Source organism: Tursiops truncatus, chromosome 19 (genome assembly GCF_011762595.2).
Source record: "Tursiops truncatus isolate mTurTru1 chromosome 19, mTurTru1.mat.Y, whole genome shotgun sequence".
Classification (NCBI taxonomy): Eukaryota; Metazoa; Chordata; class Mammalia; order Artiodactyla; family Delphinidae; genus Tursiops; species Tursiops truncatus.
The window spans coordinates 55,600,841-55,623,151 of NC_047052.1; the positions used below are offsets into that span (position 1 = coordinate 55,600,841).

Consider the following 22,311-nt stretch of genomic DNA (forward strand, 5'->3'; position numbering starts at 1 on the left):
AACGGCCGGCCTCATCTGGGGCCGGGGACTCCTGGAGGAGGCACGCCAACTGGCGCATCGGGCGGTCCTGGCGTCCCTGCCTTTCCCATCGCCCGGCTCCGAGACTCGCCGCCTCTGCCGCCCTGCCCGCGGGTGTGCGGTCGCTTCCCTCCGCTCCCCGTTATTCTTTGCAGACGCTCCCCGGCGCCGGGCATGGGCGCCGCCGCCGCCGCTGCCGTCGGTCCTCGGGCCGGATTCCGCGCGCGGGTGGGTGAGCGTGGGGCCCCGGCCAGTCCGACCCCGGGCACCTGCGGGCCGTGGGGGCGGTGGTGGCCGCGTCGGCACCTGCGGCCAGGTGCATCCCCCGCTGAGACCACTTGCCACCGTCGCTCCCCCTCCCACCCGCGGGACAAAGGGCGGGGGCGGGGGCGCATCCCCACTCACGACCTTCCCCCGCACTGCGCACGCGCCTAGCTCCCCAACGGGCGATCGCCTTGATCGCCCACGCGAGTGCGTGGGGTGACCGGGGGTGGGGAGGCGCGGCTCGTGGCTTGGGCCCCCACCCTGCGCCTGGAAGTTGGGGGCACACTCTCCCTCCCCCGCACCTCTCACTTCTTTGGCCCCGAGGCGACCTGTGATGAGGTTCTGTCCTATTTCGGCCAGGATGTGCCTGCTCTGTCGACCCCACCGGTCCTTCTTCTTCCAGCACCCTCGTTCTCTAGAGTCTAGGAGTTTGTAACCCCAGGGGCCCTCCCTCAGTCCTGAGGGGTCTGGGTCCCCTCCTCCATCAGACCCAGGAGTCCCGGCCCTCAGCACGCCCTCCCGCAGTCGTGAGCCCCAGCTCCCCCGGGATGTCCCCGAAGAGTCCGTCTGTGTTCCTTCATCTGTGGCTGCTGTTTCTGTCCAGTGCCCCTGAGGCTCTCAGCTGCTGGGGTCCGCAGGAGGCCGCACCATGAATGAGCGAAACATTAGCCGGAGGAGGACAGGTGAGGAACTGGACCTTGCTCCACCCTTGGTCCCACAGCTGCTGCCTGTTGTCCCTGCCCTTTCCTCTCCAGGGCTGCGTGGTTGGGGGCTGGTCCGAGGCTCCTTGGGACTTCCCTGGGGTGACCCCGGCCTCTTTTTTCCAGTGAAGAAGGACAATGAGGCCTTCGAGATTTCCATCCCCTTCGACGAGACGCCCCACCTAGACCCACAGATCTTTTACAGTCTGAGCCCCTCTCAGGGAAACTTCGAGGGTGAGTTGGTTGAAAGGGGACTTGAGTCAGGCAGGGGTGCAGGGCCCTGAGGCCTGGGGTCGACCAGGGTCCTCTGCTGTCCCTAGAGCCTCCGGGGGCTGCGTCCCCGACTGTGGCCCTGATGAACGGTGTTAGGGCCCAGCTGCACATGGCCCTGGAGAGGAACTCATGGCTGCAGAAGCGCATTGAGGACCTGGAGGAGGAGAGGGACTTCTTGCGGTGTCAGCTGGACAAGTTCATCTCCTCTGCCCGCATGGATGCAGGTGAGGCCGCCAGTCCCCTCCCCATCTCACTCCTGGGCCCCGGCACCCAGCTCGGCCCTCCTCAGGGACACAGGACCCTTCTCACCCACACTCATCCTCTGGCGGCTCAGGGGGACCTGTCATTTTGCCCGCTCCTTGCACCTGTGGCCATGTCTGGGGCTTCAAGCCCAGCTTCCTTCCTGCTTGAGTCCTTCTGCTGCTGGACAGGACACTGTGCCCTGCTGGTCCATGTATTCTGAACACTGCCCCATCCCCTTCCCTTATAGGGCTTGTCTCTGCCAAATCTTTAGCTGTGTTTTGGTGGATCCAGACTCTCCTCTCCCCTTCCTGCCGTTCAGCCCCTGGCTGGATCCCTCAAAAACTTCCGCTTCCCTCTCTGTGAAGTCAGCTGAAAGTCTGGGCAAAGGGCCTGTGTTTTTTCAACACCTACTTTACTGAGGACCCCTCTGCTCTTGAGCCACCTCTAGCCTGAGTTGCTGGGGCCTCCCACCATCCACCCACACTGACGGGAACCTACCAAGGATGGTCAGGCCCAGGGGCTTCTGGATTTCCTCGGTGGGAACCCCAACACTGGACCTCCAAACCCACCCTTCGGAGGGCCCTGCCGGGAAGAACCCCCGCTGCTTCCTCTGTCTGGGTGAGGGTGGGCGCCCGCCTGCCCTTCCCAGCGCACTAGACCCAGAGACTAAGGTTTCCCTCCGGGTCTGCACTCCCACCCCTACCCAGGCTTTGCCTGCCTCCCCGCTTATAGAGGCCTCACTGGGTCCCCAGAACACCCCTCCTCCACCGTGGGAACCCCACAAAGTCAAAGACTGTCTCGAAGTCCCCGGGACTCTCTTGGTCCACTGGGCCCCTCCCCCAGACCTCTTGCCACCGAGTTGAGGAGCATCCTCAGCCCATGCCCCACCCCACAGAGACTTGGGATCTCTGTCCCCAAATCCCAGCTGCTTGTGGAACTTCAGCATCTACAGTGCACTTCCTGCCTGTTCCCTCCTTGGGGACCCCTTCCTGGGGACCTGTGTGACAGTCCTGTCGGTCCCCACCTGGCCGACTCCTCCTCCCTCCCTCCTGTTCGTGAAGTTCACGCATGCGCGTGTCTCCTCTCACCTCTCCAGAGGACCACTGCCGGCTGAAGCCTGGGCCCCGGAGGGCTGAGGGGGACGGCAGAGGCGGGGCTGGGGGCGAAGCCTCAGACCCCGAGTCGGCTGCCTCCTCACTCAGCGGAGCATCTGCACAAGGCAGTAACGGGGAGAGGAAGAGGCAGAAGCAGAAAGGGGGCACTGGCCGGAGGCGCTTCGGGAAGCCCAAGGCCCGAGAGAGGCAGCGGGGTAAGCGAAGCACAGGGGGTGGGGGGCTCTGGGGCTCTGGGCTGGGGACTTGCTGTGTGACCTCCAAGGAGCTCCCCCTTGTCCCCCCAAGCCTTGGTCTCCCCATCAGCAAAGAGACCAGACCTGGTTGTCTGTCCCGGCCTCCACGCGTGGTCCTGGTTTACAATCCTTAAATCTGTGTCCACCCTCACCGCCGCCTGGGGCTTGACCTTCCTGAGCCTTGGGCTCCTGTCAGTAACAGGGGAGGGGGCGATGGCCCAGGTGGGCTGAACTCCACCCTTGAACCCACTCCCTCCTTCATTTTTCCTCCTCATCCCCCTCCCTGGGCTTGCCTTCTCTGATTTTCCTCTGGTCCGACTTCTGTCTACATTTCTTCCGCCTCTTGTAACTCTCACTGCTTTTCCTCGTTCTCTGTTTTGTTCTCCTGATCTTCTGGCCTCCCCTTCCCACTTCCTCTCTCTGCCCCCCCCCCCATGCCTCTCTCTCGCTCTCTCCCCTCGGCCCTGCAGTGAAGGACGCCGACGGTGTGCTCTGCCGCTACAAGAAGATCCTGGGCACCTTCCAGAAGCTGAAGAGCATGTCTCGAGCCTTCGAGCACCACCGAGTGGACCGCAACACGGTGGCGCTGACCACGCCCATCGCGGAGTTGCTCATCGTGGCCCCCGAGAAGCTGGCGGAGGTGGGCGAGTTCGACCCCTCCAAGGAGCGTCTGCTCGAGTACTCACGCCGCTGCTTCCTGGCCCTGGACGATGAGACCCTCAAAAAGGTGCAGGCCCTCAAGAAGAGCAAGCTGCTGCTTCCCATCACTTACCGCTTCAAGCGGTGATTCCGCCCCACCTGGCCCGGGACACGCCCCCGGCCCCTCTTTCCCTCCCCCTCCGCCCTCCCGGCATTGGTCAAGCGTGTGTAGGAGTGGTGGGCCCTCACGAGGGCATGGGGGCGGATGGGTGGCCTGTTTCTGCGCGTGCCTCTCTCCCTCCCCTCCTGCGGACCGCCACCCCCTTCCCGGGTCCCTTGTATATAGATCTGCCCCTTTGCCTCTCTCATTCTTAGCATCCTCCCCGTCCTCCGCATTCCCTGGGGTGGGGGCGGTCCAAGAACTACTGTCCAGGGGCCGGTTTCTGCCCTTTCCTAAACACTGGCACCCCCTCCCACCTGAGCGGCACCGTCCTGCCGTCACCCGGCCCTTGCTCCTGGGAAAACTGCGGGACTGCGAGGCGAGGGCACTGTACATACCCCGTTGCCGCCCCCAGCCCCAAGGAGAGGCTGGCCCACCTGCCCGCCCTGCAAGGAGCTCCCAAACCGCGTTCCGGGACCGCCTCGAGTCCACGTGAAACAGATAATTATTAAGTGAATTTAAATTAAAAAGAGATGATAAAATTTGGAATAAACTGGGCCCCGGCCTTTTCCTGGGAGGGGGTGGCCGTTGCCGCGAAGACGGTGACGGAGGCTCTGAGGGGTTCCGGGGCACGGACGGTCAGGCGGGAAACGGGGAGGTTGGGGAGACAGGGTGTAATTAGCTCCCCGGAGACAGGGGTGGGAGGGGAGAAGGAGCTGTGCCCTGGGGAACTCGGAGGGGCAGAGCTCCGGAAAAAAGGCGTGAGCACTACCCGCTGGGCTACTTGGACTAGAGGCACGGAGGCAGGAGGCGCGTCTGAATGAAACCTCTGGCGGAGGCGGCCAACGAGGGGAACGGGGACTCTCTGAGCGTAGGCTTCCGCCAGGAGGCGGTAAAGCGAAATTATCTGCCTCCCGGAAGTGTCCGCTACGTCGCCTGCTGCGCCTGCGCGGCGGGTGGGTGGGTGGGGCGGGCGCGCTTGTGCGGTTGCCATGGCAACCAGGAGAGGGCGGCCTAGCTTAACGGTCGGGAATGCAGTACTTTCCCTGGAGGAAGGAGAAGACTCGCGCACGCGCTCTGGGGGCTCGGGAAGCAGGCACCCTTCCGGAACAGTTGAGAAACCTCGCCTCAGACCGGCTTCTACGCAGGCGCAGAAGCCCACCTCGCGCCCCGCCTCTTCCCCCGTGCGCAGGCGCACAAAGCCGCTCTGGCAACCTCCGCAGCGGCCGCGCGCACCCTTCACCCCGCTGGCTGATTTTGTCTCGCGCAACCTTCTTAGGCCCTCCGCAAGATCAGCCCTTCTTTTCCTCCCCTTTCCCCACCCGGAGAGTCAGGTTCCGAGAGCCGGGACCCTGCCCCTTCTCCGTTTCCCTTCCCCTGACCCACCTCTCCTCTGTCCTCCCTCCCTTTTCGGTTCCCGGAGCCGGAAGGAGCCGAAGTGCCGACGGAAAAAGTCGAAGCTATCTCCCGTGAGTGAAGCCTTCCCGAAGCGGTGGCGGAAGGAGCCGAAGTTCTCCGAGAGGGGAGGAGGGTGCTCCTGGCATCTCCGGAAAGAGCCGAAGTTTGGAAACGAGCTTAATCTCTGGCTGGGTCTGAGGGCGAGCTCCGGAAGCCTTCGGAAAGTGACGAAGTCCGGGACGGTTAGGCTTGTCGGAAGTAGCCGATTGCTTGGACAGGGCCGGCGGAGAAGAGCGGGGAGAATCTGCGCAAGCAGTCAAAGACTGGGACAGTTTCAATTTTCGGAAGAAGCCGAATTCTTAGAGGGGGCTGGGTGCAGAGGAACGCGAGGATCTACGGAAACATCTGAACGTTGAAGAGCTAATATCCGAAAAGTTACGAAAACCTGGGAAGGCGGCGAAACCCTCGCTTCGGGTGTTTTCGGAAGCAGCCGTAGCTGCTGCTCCCGAGGCTTTCCTCTACGGTCCGGAAATAGCCGACGCGTTTCGGAGCCAGGCCCGGGGGGGAGGGGCACCTCGCGGGCGCGCAGGCGGGGAGAGGGGCGGAGCTGGGGTGGGGCGGGCAGCCCGGGCTTGATTAGGTAGGAGGCGGTGGAGCGCCGGCGGCGGCCGGAAGTAGCCGAAGCAAGCGGCGGAAGTAGCCGAAGCGGCCGGAGCGGGCGCGCGGCAAGGCGAGGCGAGAGCTCCACAGGGCCCTACGCGGCCGCCTCAGCATGTCGGACTTCGACGAGTTCGAGCGGCAGCTCAACGAGAATAAGCAAGGTGAGGGCGCCGGGGGTGCGGGACGGCGGGCGGGGCGACTCTTGGCTTCCCTCCGTGTCCCCCGCCATTTTCCTCCTTGCTTCCCCCTCCTCTCAGGGCCGCGCGGCGCCCCCCCCCACCAAGTCCCGCGGCGCGCGCCTCGCTCACGTGATCTCCCGGCGTGCCGCCGCGCTGGAGGGGAGGGGAGGGAGCGGCGAGCGCAGGCCCGGACGCATGCGCTCCTTTTTCCGCGCCCCACGTGGTCTCCGGCACGCGCGGCGGGCTCGCCGGGTGTCCCCTCGCGGACTTAGGTTTTTTTAATCTGGAAAGGAGATTATATAGATTCGGTCTCGCACCTCCTCCTTTTCTACGGCTGCCTTGGCACTTCCGCTTCCGGCCGGGCCCGCGGCCCGGGTCTCCACGCCCCCTTTGTTCCAAAATGGCCGTTGTGGGACCCCCTTCACGTGGGCACGGGCCGGGCCGCGCGGGGGGGGGCGCTTGTAGCACCGCCGCCCTTTGCGCCTGGTCCTGCGGACCGGCCGCCAGTGTCACGCCGGGCCGCTGCCGTGGGGCGCCAGAGTCGGCGCTTGTGGAAGAGGCCTCATTGTGCGTGCTCTGTGTTCCTCTCACACGCCTGTACCCCTTTCTCGGGGTTCTGGCTCTCCCGGCGATCACAGTGCGGAATGTTTGCGTTCCATCGCTCCCTAGCTAGAGAGGCAAACCCCACGTCCTGTAGGATCGCAGCTCGGGACACCTAGACTCAGCTTCGTAAATCTCAGCGTGGAGGGGAGGAGACTGAGGCTGAGCGAGTAGGGGGACCTGGTTCAGTCGGGAGGGTGGGAGGCACGTCCCCCTCGGGTGACGCCGAGTCCAAGCACGGGGCCGTGCTAACGCTGATTACTTTGGGGGCCCCAAAAACGTCAGCACTGAGAGAAGCGTTAGATAGTTAACAGGTTTCTTTTGTCTCCTTATTTCGATTTGAGAGTGAGGAAGCTAGGCCGAGGGAAGGTGGTAGGCTTGAGGTTTAAGCTACCTGTGTTCGGAGGGACCCATGGGGCGCTGGGATTCCCCTTTCGGCCCACCCTAGAGTGGGGTAGGGGGTGGCTGGATTAGGAGACAAGAAGTCACGTTTCGGGGTGCCCACGGGGTGTCTGTACGTACATGATGTACCGTTTAACAGTAGAGGCTTTGGAGGTGAGCAGACCTGGGTTTTAGTACCTACTTCATTGCTCAGTAGTTGTATGCTTATTTTTTTTGTATGTGTAGGGTGACTTTTTTTGTTTGTTTTTGTCGTTGGGATGTTGGAATAAACAGGGATGATAGAAATAATAGTTGCAGGTAAACTTTGAGCATGTGTCAGGCACTTTGCTAAGCTCTTCTGCACAGTTTTTCTAAGTGGATCTTGCAACAGCCCTATGAAGCTGAAGTGATTTCCTGTCCTTTGCAGAGGAGGAAACAGGCTCAGAAAGTAAAAACTTTCCCACGTTTCAGCTGATCAGAGGTAGAGCTGAGATTAAATGGGGCAACATATGTAAAGTGTGTGGCATGGGGGTTGGCATACGTTAAGTGCCCGATTAGTGATATTTTTTATTGTGAAATAATTCCTAGTGTAATTTCTTATTTACGGAGGAAGTACAGAGGCAGGTTTTCAGCTCACTCAGAGATGGTGTTAGAGATGGGGAAAGGCAGGGAAAGTTGCTTTCCAAACGTCCTTCTGCCAGGTCCCACACCTGATGGTAAGCATGAGTCTCATTTAAAGAAGAGAAAAATGAGGTTTAAAGGTTTGGTTGCTGTTGTATGGTTTTATGCAGAAAAGCTGAAACCGATCCCGAGTCTGCTTGGGCTGCAAAGCCATGTTCCGCTAGGCTGGAAAGCCAAGTGGAACTGATGGAGCCTTCCTTGGGGCACTTGCAGGTGTGCTGCCTGCTTTCTCCCTGGGTGTTCCTACTGGTACTGGGGGGCCAGGCCCTCAGCCGGGGCATGTCCCTTGGGTTGGTGGAGTTGTTCCCACAACAAGGTGGCCACAGCATTTTGAGCAACTGTAGCTCCCTTTTCTGTTCTGATCTGTGCTGTATCAGTGGGTGTGTGTGTGGGGGGGGTGTTACTCTTGCCTCAGGGGGAAGCTTTGCCCATGTGTTGCTCTGCCCATGGGTCTTTGTGCCTGTGGGTCTTTGTCTCTGCGGTCCCGCTTCCTCCAAGTGTCAGTCTGTGTCTCCAGGGAATTAATTTCCTTTTCTGTGTCCCAGGCACCCAGCAGGTGCCACTGCTTCCTCTGTGTTCGTCGCTTTCCCTGCTTGTCTGTTTTAGAGCCTAAGCCACAGGAAAGGGTCTCCTGCTCACAACCTGCCCGTCTCACAAGCATGGAGCCAGAGGCCCAAAGCCTCTGGCCAGGGCTCCTCCCTGGGCCCAGTGCCATGACTCTGTGCTTACCTCTGGCTTCACACTGCTTGCCCGTTCCCTCCTGTCCCCTCCAGGTGCCAGTTTTCAATTTATTTTTTATGTTTAGTCTTTTTATTTTCAAGGAGGCAATCCCACTGTCGTTAGTGGTTCCAGTGTTTTAGGAGTATTGTCCGCTGCTTAGCTGCCTTAGCTGACATTTCAAGGTTCACATTCAGGCTTCACCATTTTCATGCTTTTTGGCTCTGGGTAAGTCACGTGATCTCTCTGCACCTTAGGTTTCTCATCTCTTACGTGAGCAAGACCCCCTCCCCAGTGTTTTCCCGAAGTAACAGTAAGGATCGAGTGCAAGTAAAATTAGCGCAGAATATGGTTTTAGGCGGCATCCCGATGATTGCTACGACGTTTTTTCCTTTTTAAGGTGCAGGTTTATCCTGTTGTAGTGAAGTCCATGACATTCTCTTATTATCTCCACACACACACCCCCCCGCCCCCTGCCGCCCCGTCCCCAGACACGTGGTAAAGTTAACACGTGTTTGAGGGGTAGTCGAGGATAGTTGAGGAATCAGTGGCGTCTTTCAACCGAGAAAATAGAGTACAAACAGCGTGGTGCAGGAGCTGCACCTCCTTCAGAGGGGGAGAGGTCTGCTGGGAGCCAAGGTTTCTGTGCTTTGCTGGCAAGGCTGTGCTCTGTTCCTAGGCGCCGCCCCCAAGGCGAGTGGGGGGAGGTTGAAGGCGCCAAGGGGAGCTCTGGAGAAAGCCCCCGCCCCAGCTCCTGCTGTCCTTGGCTCTGAGGGAGTGTGGGAATGGGGGGTAGTGGGCCGGCACCTCCCCCCCACCCCCCAGATTCTGAAAGACACGCCTTTCTGGAGGAGGGGATCCTGCATTGTTCAGCTGGTGGGGTGGGGATGGGCTGGGTGTCCCTGCTTCTCAGCGAAGCGGGTCCTGCCTGGTGCCTGACCCCGGGGCCTGATGGTGGGGCAGTGGGGGCCAGCTGGTTGAGGAGGTCTCCTGAGGGGCTGCTGGGTCCCTTCAGGAAAACATCATTGGGTCTCTTGATTCCCCAGCCTCTAGCCCTGCCCCTCTCAGGGACGACCCTGGGGTCAGGCCCCTCAGCCCTCGAGGGGGACCAGGAGCCAGCCTCCTCTGTCTTCTCTGGCTCCCCAGCTCCTCCTGAGCATCCTCAGGTACCTTACACCCCGGGGGCACTTCCAGGCCCTGTCCCCTCAGGTAACCAGCTCCCTCCCCGGTCCCGAGGGTCTTTGGACTCGCGTGTGGACCCAGGAAGCCTGCTCTCCCTTCCTCCATCAAACCCCTTCCCCTTGGGGGTGGCCTCCCTGGGGCTGGGGCGAAGCCAGCAGTGCGCGGGTGGGCTGGGCCGCGGCATCCCTCAGCTCATCCTCTCCCCGGCCTTGCCCAGAGCGTGACAAGGAGAACCGGCACCGGAAGCGCAGCCACAGCCGCTCTCGAAGCCGGGACCGCAAGCGCCGCAGCCGCAGCCGGGACCGGCGCAACCGGGACCAGCGCAGCGCCTCCCGGGACAGGCGGCGCCGAAGGTACCAGGGCGGGGAGCGGGCGGCTGCGTCCCGGGGCTCTGGGGCTCCTCTCCGCGTGGACCTGGGGGAGGCGCTGCTGCTCATCTGTCTGAATCAGTTTCTTCCCTGTTCCTGGGGTTTCCTTCAGTTTCTGGTGGGTCGCTGGTGCGGCAGTTTCTTTATCTCCAAGGCGAGTCTGGTGACAGGGAGCTGCTCTGTCTGTCCCTTGGTGAGGGGCTCCCTCCCCTTCCCGGCCCTCTTGTGCCCACTGTGCGGGTCTCCGGGGTGCCGCCCTGGGAGGGGGACGGCGGTTTCCGCTCTAACGCCTCTTCCCTCCCCAGGCTCCCCTCTGTCCTCTCTGCCCCTTGGGTGAGGAAGGGCGGGATAGGTGGAAGTCCTGCCTCCTCCCACCTCAGTCTCTTCAGCTAGAAAGTGGTCTGTCTGGCCCTTCCTCCCTTCCTCTTGCTTGGGGGTGGGGGGCGTGGGGGAAATGGCAGGGCCGAGGGGGTTTGCCCGCTGCTTGTTCACCTCGGCCCTGCCCCAGCCCTGGACTCAGCGGCCTTGGGGGGTGTGGTGTGTGGGGAAGACGAGGGTCCCCAGTCACCCCTCCCCACACCTTTCCCTCCCACCCCCCAGCAAACCTTTGACCAGAGGCGCTAAAGAGGAGCACGGTGGATTGATGTGAGCTTCTCCTCCTGCCCCTTCCGCCCTGACGTCCGTTTCCTTCGCCTCCCTCCCCGCTGTGCACCCTGCCCTGTCCTTGTCCAGCCCCGGCCCGAGCACTGGGGAGAGCCCACCTGCCTTGCAATAGCACCCTCCCCGGGCCTGGGCACGGCCCTGACCCGGATCCTCTCCCTCCTGGAGAGAGCCGAGCTGGGCGGGGGAGCCGAGGGGAACCTGGGGGGACTTGCAGGCCCACCTTTGGTCAGACTGAGGTCGCCCTGCCCCGCTCTCCCCTCCCCCCTCCCCCAGTCGTTCCCCCCGCCACGAGAAGAAGAAGAAGGTCCGTAAATATTGGGACGTGCCACCGCCCGGCTTCGAGCACATCACCCCCATGCAGTACAAGGCCATGCAAGGTAGGCTCCGGCCGCCGCCCCACATCTGCTGGTCCTCTGGCCCCCTTACCCTCTCGTGAGCTGGAGTGGTTGTATACTGGGGTGGTCAGGAAGCAGAGCCTCGGTTTTGGGGGGGTGGCGGATGGGGTTTTCACCCTGGGTTTTCTGGCCTCTGCCTTTTGAAGCCCCTTGACAACAGCCCTTACTGTTGCAGTTGACAGCAGGGATGAAGCTGTCAACAGACCTGGTTTTGCAGAGGCGGTGGTTGCCCATGTCTGGGAGGGCGCGGCTGCTGAGCCGCTCCACGGGCGCCCTGATGTCCTCTAATCCCCGTCTCTTCCTTTTGAAGCTGCCGGTCAGATTCCAGCCACCGCCCTTCTCCCCACCATGACCCCCGACGGTCTGGCTGTGACCCCGACACCGGTGCCCGTGGTCGGTAGCCAGATGACCAGACAGGCCCGGCGCCTCTATGTGGGCAACATCCCCTTCGGCATCACTGAGGTACTGCCTTCTCCCTGCCCTCCCCCTGCCCCTACCTCTCCCTGTCCCCCCCACCTGTTCCTCCCCTTCCCTCCATTCCGTCCCCCAACCTGCACGGGTGAGACTCTGCTCCTGCAAGACCCCCCGGCCCCCTCCCAGACGGACCGATGGAGTTGAGCCAGCCAGGGGCCGGGCTGGGGGTGGCCCTCTCCCTCCCTCCTTTCCCTCTCCCGTCTCCCTTTCCCAACCTCCTCCAGCAACCCAGAGAGCAGGCACACACGTAACGTACCTACGAATCCACGAATCCGAATCCGTGTGGAGAGAGACAGAGAGGGAGACTCGGACACGCACACATGCACATGCACACGCACACGCACACGCACGCTCCCCCTCAGTGTTTCTGACACGCCTCTTGTTCTCTGCCGCCTGTGTCCCCCATCCTCTCCCCACATCCCTCCCATGGTCGCTGTTCTTTTATTTTTGATCGCCCCGACCTCCCCTCACCTTCCCTACCGCTCCTCTCCCCTTCCCCTCTCCCCCACCCCTTCCCGTGACACCCCCTGAGAATCCCGAGATCAAAGAGTTGTTTCCATTTCTCTTTAAAGTGAAATATTGTGGGGCTGAGATCCCTCGTAGCAACAAAAAATTTGCTACCGTCGTCGAAGGCAAGTAAGGTCCATTCTGACTTTCTCAACCTGCACTTTGCTACATTTGATAAACCAGCCCCCGGACTCCAGGGCCAGATTCCTCCACATCACTCTTTTCTCCTCCCCTCCCGCCCGCCCTTCCTCCCCAACCCTCTGCCCTGCGCTCCCCGCCTCCCGCCCTCTTTCCTCCATCCCTTTGCTCCTCTCTCTCTCTCTCTCTCTCTCTCTCTCTCTCTCTCTCTCTCTCTCTCTCTCTCACTCACTCACTCAATCGGGTTTCCTGTGTTCTGCCTGCTGCTGCTTTTCTACTTCCTTGCCATTTCTCTCTTGCTGTCGCCATTGGATGTTTCTTTTTCTCACACATTCCGTTTCCTTGTTCTCTGTTTTATGTTTTTTTTGCCTCTCCCTGTTGTTTGTCGCATCTTTCTTGAGCAATCTTTCTCTTTCCCCCTGGTTGGGGCCCTGTGGCTCTCTCCACACCTCCTGTCCCGCCTCCTGGTCCCTGGCTGTTTTCCTGCTGCTGCCTCCCCCCCACTTTCTCTGATCTTTCTCCTGCTTTTGTTCCTACTGTTGATCTCTGTGCCCCCACCCATATTCCACTGTTCCCTTCCCTCCCCCCCGCCCCCCATCCCTCTCCCCTTACCCCCAAACCCCTCTGTGTCTCCCTCTCTCACCCTTCCCCTCCTCTCTCCACCTCCCTTCCCCCGCCCCCCCCTGTCTCCTCTTCCCTCTGCAGGAGGCCATGATGGATTTCTTCAACGCCCAGATGCGCCTTGGGGGGCTGACGCAGGCCCCCGGCAATCCCGTCTTGGCAGTGCAGATTAACCAGGACAAGAACTTTGCCTTCTTAGAGGTGAGCCGGGCATGTGGTGGGGTCAGGCCCAGCCCGTTTGCAGCAGCCCTTGTTCCCACTGGGCTCTTCTGCAGTCCTTTCTCTACCAGGTTGCTGTCCCAGAGCCCTCGGGGGTTGGGGGGCTGGCTGGCCACTCACCCTGTCCCTTACCACCTCCTTTTCTTTCCTTCAGTTCCGCTCAGTGGACGAGACCACGCAGGCCATGGCCTTTGATGGCATCATCTTCCAGGGCCAGTCGCTGAAGATCCGCAGGCCTCACGACTACCAGCCCCTGCCTGGCATGTCAGAGAATCCCTCTGTCTATGTGCCTGGTGAGTGGGGAGCTTGCCCACCTTTCTCTCTGTAGGCCAGCTGGAGCTAACAGGGAAGCAGCACGAGTGCTTCAGAGGGGATGCGTCGTCTCATCCGGCCTTCGAATTTTTGGGAGTTGGGCGTCTCCCTGTTTGCAGAGGTGGCGCCCGGCACCCAGAGAGGGTGAGCTGTGGTCTGCTTGAGGACTCATAGCTTGTAAGTGGCGGAGCCAGGGCCAGACTGAACGTGTTGTGGGCAGTGAGAGGCCGCTGCTCTGGACCGCGGGGTCAGTACGAGCGTGGGTGAGCCTGTGTGGATGGGCAGGTGGTCAGTAGAGCTCCTGGTGCGGGGTCTGATGTGGATTTTCCGTCGACCCCTGTGCTCCGGGCCAGCCTACGCAGCCGTGTTTAGTACCACTTCAGGTCGGTAGGTAACATAGCAGACCTGGGGTCGGCAGAACTTTCTCCTGTAAAGGGCCAGAGAGTGACTGTTTTTTGCTCTGCAGGCCGCGTGGTCTCTGTTGAAACTACCCTGCAGTTGTAGCAGGAAAGTAGCCACGCGTGCTTCCTAAGCGAGTGGGTGTGGTTGTGTCCCGTATGCCTTAACATCCATGGATCCTGATGTTTGGGTGCCGTGTAAACGTTCACATGTGGTAAAACAACCTTTCGGAAAGCCTGCAGGCTGTACAGAAACAGGAACCTGCAGGCTGTTTGCTGACCCCTGTGGTTGACTGCCGAGTGGAAGTGAGGATTTGGGCCTGTGAGGGGCCCTGTTGGGGGCCGGGAACGCTGTGGGGTTGGAGGGGCCAGTGCTGCGGTAGCCGAGCTGGGGGCCCAGCTCTCAGGCAAAGGCAGGGTGAGCACCGGGTGCTCTGGGTGTGGGGGCCGTGAGCCCCACCCTTGGGGGCTGAGAACGTGGCGTTCTGCTGGCTGAGGCTTCACGCTGAAGGACACCTCTTGGAAACTGAGTTGGCTCTTCACTTTGTGAAATGGGGGATGTGGAGTCCAGAGAGGGTGGCACCTTGGGACTCAGGGCTGGGTCCCTGGCTCATCCCCAGTGTTTTCCACCGTACCAGTTTGGGTAAATTCAGCACATCTCTCTAGCTTATAAAAAAAAACTTGAGAAGTTACTGACTTTTTGACGCTCTATGTGCACGTATGTCTGTGGGGCCACCTCCCAGATCAAGCCACGGAACGTTCCTTTGTGTCTCTTTCCAGTGAATTCCCTGCGTTTTAACTCATTCCTATTTACACAGGAGCCCACTGCTTCTCCTGCTTCCTGGGCCAGCACAGTCCCAAGTGTGCCCCGTGGATCAGGTGGTCGTCATCGTGACTGTCCTGTAGTACAGGGTCGGCAGGTGACAACTAGGGGCCAGATCTTTAAGATCTATTGGCACGTAGCCACTCGCACTGGCGCGTGGTTTGAGTTGCTTTCGTGCTGCAGTGGCCCTTGACTCCTGTGGTAGGTGCTGGGGCACCCTCTCACGAAGGAGGGGAGTGAGGCAGGAAGCGAGCAGTGACGTGCTCAGAGGAGTGATTGCTGGGACCCCGGGTGGCGCAGCCTGACCGCAGAGTCTGCCTGGCCGTCTCCCGTGCTGCCCCACTTGTCACCTCTCTCCTGTGGAACCGGAGGCATCGCAGGGGCAGGGACAGTGTTCGGTCGCAGGCTCTGTTACTACGGCTGACCTCCTCTCTGGGATTTATCTCCCCAGGGAGGCCGGGGGTCCAGCCACCAGTGACTGGGCGAGTCTGTTCCTTCCTTGGGTGCCGGGGATGGCAGGAAAAGTGATGGTGGCTGCAGGTTAAACGTTGTCTGCAATAAAGGTCATATTTCGATCTAATGTTCGATAAGCGGGAGAAGCATTTGATAAAAGCATTTGATAAAATTCGGCAGGCACGCTTGGTTGGAAAAGAAACCATGTAGGAACCTGAAAGGTAACTTCCTTGTCTTGGTAAAAGGGGACTGACCTGAAACTGAAAGTGTATATCATCTGCAGGGGTGAGACCTTAACTGCGCTCCCTGATCTCAGGCCTGACTGTGCAGTGGCCCTAAAGACGAGATGGAAACTGGGAGCAGGAAGGCGTAGCATCTTTGAATTTGTGAATTTAGCTTCACCCTGAGTGCCCATCCTGCATCAGGCTCACTCCTCAGTTCAGGGGCGAATCTGACTCTGCCTCCAGAGGCCCATACCTGTGGGGCTTCCTCCACTCCCCCAGGAGGATCCTACGAAGCAGTGCCGGGGGTGCCAGGGGCACAGCAGTGCACGAGGCGGTCACGGTCCTCCTGCCGAGGGGCAGGTGACGCTGCAGGTATGAGAAAGGATTGCTTGGCACCTGGGGGTCCAGGGCAGCCTTATGGGGGGTGGTGAGGTTTTAGAGGTGAAGGTGAGAGGTAGCCCCTCTGGAAGAGAACAGGTGTGTGAAGCAGGGCGGCGCCCAGAGCGTGCCGTCCGGAGATGAGCTGCTCGGGGCTTTGACTTTGGGCATCAACACCGGCCTGGGTTCCCCATTTATCTTGTGCTTTCCTGGTCGTGCGACCCTGAAGAGCAGGCCCTTCTCCCCTGGCAGAACCGAGTGAGCACGGAGGGGCTGTGGTTGCTGAGGCGCCGACCTGCTGCTCCCTCGTGCTGGCGCGGCCTGGGCTTCGTGGGGTGGCGAGCCTGGCCGCCAGCCCGCGTCCAGTGCTCGTGTGGCTCCGTCGTGCTCATCCACGCGCTCGGGGTGGGGGGTGCGAGCTTCTCCCCGTTCCACAGATGAGGTCACTGAGGCCCAGAGGAGCCTCACTCAGTCTCGTACCCCAGATTGGAGCCCAGGGAGCCCAACTCTGGTGCCCTCGGTGCCGTGTGCTTCCCTGAGGTGTGTGGTGGGGCAGGTTCCAGCCCCAGTGCTGCCACTCTGCAGTCTTGTATCCGCAGCCTGTGTCCTGTGACGGCACCCTTGCAGAGCCTTTCGCTCCCTGAGAGCTGCCTGTGAAGTTGGGGGTCCTGGAGTGTGTGACCTCACGTGGTACCTGCTCCCTGGGCCTCAGTCTCCTTCTGTCGTGCTGTGGGTAGGGGTGGGAGAACGTGAAACGAATAGCTGGAAGGAGTTCGGCCAGGGGTGCCCGGTGTGGAGTGCTCGGTCCGTGGTCCTGGCTCCCAGATGCTTCTGCTCATCTCTCCTTGCCCAGGCCACGTCTCAGAGGATTGCATGCCCCACCCCGATGGGGCTGGGCTCTGGTGGTTGGAGCGGCAGGGCCGGAGGGGCTGGACCGGTGGGTGGTGGTGGGAGAGGGAGCCCTTCTGTGGGCGCAGTGGCAGTGTCTGAGGCTCTTTCCCATCTCCCATGTCGCCTGCTCCTCTCCAAGGTCAGGAGGAGGTGGAGCGGGGCCACCTGGTGCCGGATTGCAGAGGAAGGCAAGGTGGTGCGTCTGGCAGTAGTGGGCCTAGTGGGCCTTGAACTCAAAGTCAACAGCAGGTCCGGCCGGGTGGGTGGTGGTCCACGTTTCTATCCTCTTTGTGTCCAGCCGGCGTCCTGGAGCTCTGTGTAGTTTAGGCCCTGTGGGGAGGCTCCAGGAATTGAAGGACAACGTTTTGGAAGTGTGCGAGACGTTGGGCTGAGTCCTGGCAGGCGCCCGAGTCAAAAGCTCAGCGGAGAGGGCAGGATTGGGGTGGACGCACGGTGGTCGTTAAACCTGCTTGGCTGATGTGGGCCCCGCCTTGCCAGGGTGCTGAGTGAGCCGGGCACGTCCCAGCCCTCACGGACACCGAGCAGCAGACTCCTCCGAGGTCACCTGTGACTGAGGCCAGAGAGCGGCTCGGGACACCTGTAGCTGTGCATAGCACAGGCCCACGGGGAAAGGTCGTGGAGGCTTCCTGAGGAGACCTGGTCTCAGCAGAGGCAGGTTGGGGGAGGGCTCTGAGTGGAGGCTTGAGGATGAAGGAGGGGTTGTGTATCCCCACGATGCCTCTCCAGCAGGCCGAGAGCCGAGGGAACCTGCCCAGGTGACGCAGCAGCAGGTGGCAGGTTGGGGTGTGAGCTCGTGTCTCTGACCCCAGGGCCCCGATGTGCCGCTGTGCTGGGGTCGCTCTGCGTCCCAAACGAAGAGTGCTGCCGGGGTGCGCCTCCGAGGCGGGGCTGGGGAGGGCGCATGGGTGGGAGGGACGTGGCCTGACCAGGGCTGCCGGGCCTCTCCCTGCAGACATCTGCCAGGGTCTGTGAAACGACCTGGTGCTGGCACTCACAGTCTGTCTGCTCCCTTCTGCCCTTAGGAGTCGTGTCCACCGTGGTCCCGGACTCTGCCCACAAGCTGTTCATTGGGGGCTTACCCAACTACCTGAATGACGACCAGGTAGACCCTTCGTCTCTTCCCGCCCCTCCCCCGTCACAGCCTTCGTCCATACTCTCATGGCGTCTTGGCCTGCCGCAGGTAAAAGAGCTGCTGACATCGTTTGGGCCTCTCAAGGCCTTCAACCTGGTCAAGGACAGTGCCACAGGGCTCTCCAAGGGCTACGCCTTCTGTGAGTACGTGGACATCAACGTCACAGACCAGGTGAGCCCTGGGACCCTGCGCTGGCGAGTCTGTCCTTGCCCTCACCCTGCTCTGTATCCTTGCTGAGGTCTCCCTTATTCAGGATGGGTGGGAGGAGGCCACCCCGAAGCAGGGCTGGGCATAGGGGCCCTTTTCCCTCGGTTCTAGCTCTTGCCAAGCTCTCACCCCTTTCCCTTGCCCTCTTCCCTATCAGTGTCCGGCTCTGGGGTAGTGGGGCTTGCGGGGGAGGTGTCAGGCTACTGGCCTCTGACCTGTACCTCTCTCCTGCGTGCCCCCATCCCGCGTTCTCCAAACGCAGGCCATTGCGGGGCTGAACGGGATGCAGCTGGGGGATAAGAAGCTGCTTGTCCAGAGGGCAAGCGTGGGAGCCAAGAATGCCACGCTGGTGAGCCCCCCGGCACGTCATCTTCCATTGGCTAGGGGACATCTGGGGGTGGGGGGGTGGGGGGGTGGGAAGGGGCCGGGGGGCACGCTGGGTGGGCCGTCCTAAGCTCTGCCCCTGGCTTTCCTGGCCAGTGTTGGGAGTGGGTGCCTGGGTCTTCAAGGGCAGAGCAGGGTCTTTCCCTGGGATGGCGTCTTGGGGGAGGGCTCGGGGGAAGTGGGCATGGAGGGGGCGAGGGCGGAGCTGCCCCGTGACGCCCCTGCCCCTGCTGCCCCACAGAGTACCATCAACCAGACCCCCGTGACCTTGCAAGTGCCTGGCCTGATGAGCTCCCAGGTGCAGATGGGTGGTCACCCGACTGAGGTCCTGTGCCTCATGAACATGGTCCTGCCTGAGGAGCTGCTGGACGATGAGGAGTACGAGGAGATCGTGGAGGACGTGCGTGACGAATGCAGCAAGTACGGGCTCGTCAAGTCCATCGAGATCCCCCGCCCCGTGGACGGCGTGGAGGTGCCCGGCTGTGGAAAGGTGCGTGGGAGCGTGCTCTCGTGAGCGTCCCCTGTCCCCACACGTGTGCGGGCACACACGCACACCCACACCCTACTCTGACCCAGAGAGAGCGGGGCCTCTGGGGGCCCAGGCCTGCGGCGAGAGGCAGCGCGCGTGCTGTGCCGCTGTGGCTGAGGACTTGCCTCTTGCCTCTGTATAGAAGCAGCTTTGGTTCAGAACCTGGGTTTCATGTGATCTTGGGTAAGTGGTTTGGCCTTGTCTATGGAAGGGGGAGAAAAGTGCTAAAAATAGTCCCCAAAGCAGCAAACCCACCTGTGTCTTCCGTCCTGAGCTCTCACAGCAGCTCCGAGCCCTTCTCCACAGTTAGGTTTCTGATTTCTGGGGTCTGATTCTGAGCTCACCGAGTCGCGTTGTCCCTGGCACTGTGCCAGGTGCCAGCATCGCACGCCCCGCCTCAGGATGCCTGCAGCGTGTGTGGCTGCTCGCCTTGTGGGCCAGTGGGATGCCCACGTTAAGAGACAGCGCGTGTGCTGCTTCCGGTGGTGGCTGGGAGGGGAGCAGCGTCGCACTGGGCCCTGTGTTCAGGTAGGCAAGTCAGGAGCTGGTGAAGCCCGAGCGACACCCAGTTCTCGCGGCAGGCAGGTGGGGTCCTGGCAAGAGGCAGCGAGGTGGCTGGTGTAGCCGGAGGGGGTGAAGCGTGGGTGCTAGGAAGCATGCTGGCTGTTCTGAGTGAGGATGGGGGGAGCCTTCGAAAGCTCTTAAACGTGGGAAACACCTGGCACATCGAGGTGGTGCCTTACAGTGGGGGGGGTGGGCATGGAGTGCAAAGCAGAGCTGGGAATTTGGAGGGGTGGGGGGTGACAGCCGTGTGATGTTTGGAGCTTTGGGTACTAACGGCTTGTGGTCATCTGGGTGAAAGACGGTGACCTGATTCAGAGCAGGCAGGAGGATGAAGAGAAGTCAGTGGCCTGTGAATGCCGGGACCGGCCTGTGAATGCCGGGACCATGGCGGGACCATGGCGGCTGATCTGGGTGTGCCGGGGAGGGGGAGGAGCCAGTGAGATGCTCATCTCAGCCTTCTGGGTTTGGTGACCTGGCAGAGATGGCAGGTGAGAAGCAGGGGACCTGAGCAGGTCTGCGGGGGAGGGACGATGGTCAGTGTTGGGCTGGCTTTGAGGTCCTGAGACCCCAGCAGAGATGTTGCGGGGAGCAGTGGGCTGGACAGAGCTGCTTCCAAGTTTGAGGTCTGGTAGGCACCCTGATCCCTGTTCAGGTGTCAGGCTGGACAGACTTGCCGAGGAGCAGTGGAAAAGCATCGCAGGTGGGGGCAGAGGGGGGTGGGGCGGGGGCAGGAGGGGAGGGTGGGCCGCACTGGGTTTGGCCTGCGCTCCTACCTGCCCCTAACTGCTGCACTGGAGACACTCCGTCCATGACAGGTCAGTCTCCTTAGTGCAGTCGTGGCTCGAGAGAGGAGAGCCTGGAGGCTGCCTGGGGGCTGAGGACGTGTTTGGGGGGGACTAATTGAAAGACCCGGTCTGGTCTCAGGGATCAGTCTATGTGATTTGTTTTCAAACTTCATCATCATTCTTTTCAAACGTAGGAGTTGAGAGAAACCGTCGTGGCGATAGAGTTAAGGTTATAGTATAATGTTTTTAAAGTCGTATTCTAGTATGTGTAGCAGTGTCTTAGTGGCCCGTCGCCCAGCTTCAGGTTACCAATATCTTACCATTCATGATTTCTATATATTCAGTTTCCCATCCCCCTTCCCCCCCCCCCCCCGAAACAAGATATATCTCATATATCACTTAAGCACAGTTCTCTATCTGAACTCCTGATGTCTTGGGCCTGGTCACTCTTGCTTTGGGGCCTGTGCTGTGTGCTGTAGGATGTTTAGCCCCATCCCAGCCTCCACCCACTAGATGCCAGTAGTGTTACTCATGCCTTTGTGACAATGAAAATCATGTCTAGACATTGCCAAATGTCCCCTGGGGACAAATTCACCTTGGTTGAGAACTACTGTTATAAACAGATGACTTTAAAAAATTATTTTAACAAAACCATACAGTACCATTAGTACGTTAACAAAATTACCATTAGTACCTGTCTACCCAAGCCATGTTCCGATTTCCCTTACTGTCTCAAAAATGTCTTTTTATAGCTGCTTTGATCAAAATAAGGAACCCTGCAGTTTGGTTTCAAACTTCCTTAAAATTTATCAGTTTTGTCACTTGTTTTGTTTTGTTTTGCAAGCCGTTTTGCTTGTTGAGGCATTAGGGGGCATGTTTTTATAGAACTCCCCATGTTCTGAATTAGGCTGGTTATATCCACCCCTCCCTCCACTTCTGTAACTGGTGGTTCAAGAAAGATGAGAAGCTTGAGCAGATCAAGGTTCAGGTGTTTTTTTGTTTTTTTTTTGAATCAACCTGCGTTTGAGTACTAATTTGTCAGCTTTCCTTACTTCATCCCTTGTCTGGGGGAGACACCCATGGCCCTTGGGGTGGCTGGGGGAGCACCCAGCATGGTGCCTGGTACAGGGGAGACACTCAGCATAAGTGACCAGTCTCCTTGAGCTCACCCCTGTCCCCTGCCCTTTGGGGCTCTTGACTTAAGCTTCCTCTGCTCTCATTCTCCATGCCTCTGCATGTCTCTGTCTTCTGTCATTCTTTGATCCTGGGGTGCTGGAGGATGTTTGGTAAACCTCCCTCCCTCCCTCTCCCTCCCGCGGAGTTCTGGGTTTGGGAAGATAGATGCTGGCTGGTTGCTGTGAGTGAACCGGCGCATCCTTGGAGGCCGGGAGGCCTTGGTCTTCACAACCTGCGTCTTGTTCCCACAGATCTTCGTGGAGTTCACCTCTGTGTTTGACTGCCAGAAAGCCATGCAGGGCCTGACGGGTCGCAAGTTCGCCAACAGAGTGGTTGTCACAAAATACTGTGACCCCGACTCTTACCACCGCCGGGACTTCTGGTAGAGGCGGCGGGGGAGGGCAGGGGCAGGGCTGGCTGGGGCTTCTCCCCCTCCAGCTCCCCCTCTTTTCCCCCTCTGAAGACGATGGGCAGAGGAGTGACAGCCGAATGACAGCCGGCAGCAACTGGAATGGCACCGATTAAGGGTGGGGGGGGGGGTTGGGGGCGGGGAGGGGACGGGGGAAGTGCGCACACAGACCCACACAGACACATGCACCCACAGACACAGAGGGAAGGGGTGGGGAGGGGGTGCACAGCAGGGCGGGGTCGGACCCCCACGGCCCTTCCCCAGAAGTCTCTCTTCCCTTATGCCCCCTTTCGCTCCCCTTCCCCACCGTAGAAACATAGCGTGTTTATATTTTATGGCCAAATGATTTTGAATTTTGTTGTCCGGCCCCGATACCCTGCTCTCCCCTTTCAGGACCACAGCTCCTGTCCCTTTTGGCCTCTGGTCCTCTCCACCGTGTCCTCCCTGGTTTCTTACATAGTTGATTCTCTCCTCTTTAGTCTCCCCAGACCTGCCCCCCACCCTGTGGCCCCTGTCCCTCTCCTACTCTCTGTGGCAGTTTCATATTTGCTAAGACGAATTTGCTCATTAAACATTTTGTTGTATTTTACTTTATGGAGCTGCTCCGTGTCCGGTGTGTGTAACCCCCTCCCCTCCAGTTCTCAGGGGTTCCCTTGGCCCCAGGCTGAGGCTTGGCCTTGGGAGGCCCAGCTGTCCGCACTGTCGATCTGGCACGGGCACCCGTGCCCTTGGCACACCCGAAGTGGCACACCCCGCCTGCGTGGCCTGCTCCTCTAGGACGGGCGTAGGGCGTGGC

The 22,311-nt window shown here is 60.5% G+C and overlaps 2 protein-coding genes across 8 annotated transcripts; both read left to right on the forward strand.

Moving 5' to 3' along the window:
- Positions 1–114: 114 nt before the first annotated feature.
- CCDC106 (coiled-coil domain containing 106) lies at positions 115–4,584 on the forward strand. 4 transcript variants are annotated; one of them, XM_033846193.2, is made up of 6 exons: positions 115–246; positions 887–965; positions 1,110–1,217; positions 1,304–1,480; positions 2,596–2,808; positions 3,318–4,584. In XM_033846193.2, exons 2-6 carry the CDS (start codon positions 932–934, stop codon positions 3,632–3,634), a joined length of 849 nt encoding a protein of 282 aa, XP_033702084.1. In that variant the 5' UTR covers positions 115–246; positions 887–931; the 3' UTR covers positions 3,635–4,584. The 4 variants fall into 4 exon arrangements, with proteins under 4 accessions (XP_033702084.1, XP_033702082.1, XP_073652344.1 ...); XM_073796243.1 differs by having other exon boundaries at positions 138–250; XM_033846191.2 differs by having other exon boundaries at positions 887–1,217.
- A 169-nt stretch (positions 4,585–4,753) lies between these two features.
- Positions 4,754–22,109, forward strand: U2AF2 (U2 small nuclear RNA auxiliary factor 2). Of its 4 annotated transcripts, none has more exons than XM_033846189.2 (12): positions 4,770–5,865; positions 9,662–9,797; positions 10,413–10,457; positions 10,749–10,852; positions 11,181–11,332; positions 12,695–12,811; positions 12,984–13,122; positions 17,352–17,431; positions 17,510–17,632; positions 17,931–18,029; positions 18,294–18,542; positions 21,358–22,109. In XM_033846189.2, the coding sequence occupies exons 1-12, from the start codon at positions 5,817–5,819 to the stop codon at positions 21,490–21,492; spliced, it is 1,428 nt and encodes a 475-aa protein (XP_033702080.1). In that variant the 5' UTR covers positions 4,770–5,816; the 3' UTR covers positions 21,493–22,109. The 4 variants fall into 4 exon arrangements, with proteins under 4 accessions (XP_073652337.1, XP_033702080.1, XP_073652338.1 ...); XM_033846190.2 differs by having other exon boundaries at positions 4,818–5,865; positions 17,931–18,017; XM_073796237.1 differs by lacking the exon at positions 10,413–10,457 and having other exon boundaries at positions 4,776–5,865; positions 17,931–18,017.
- The last annotated feature ends 202 nt before the right edge of the window (positions 22,110–22,311 follow it).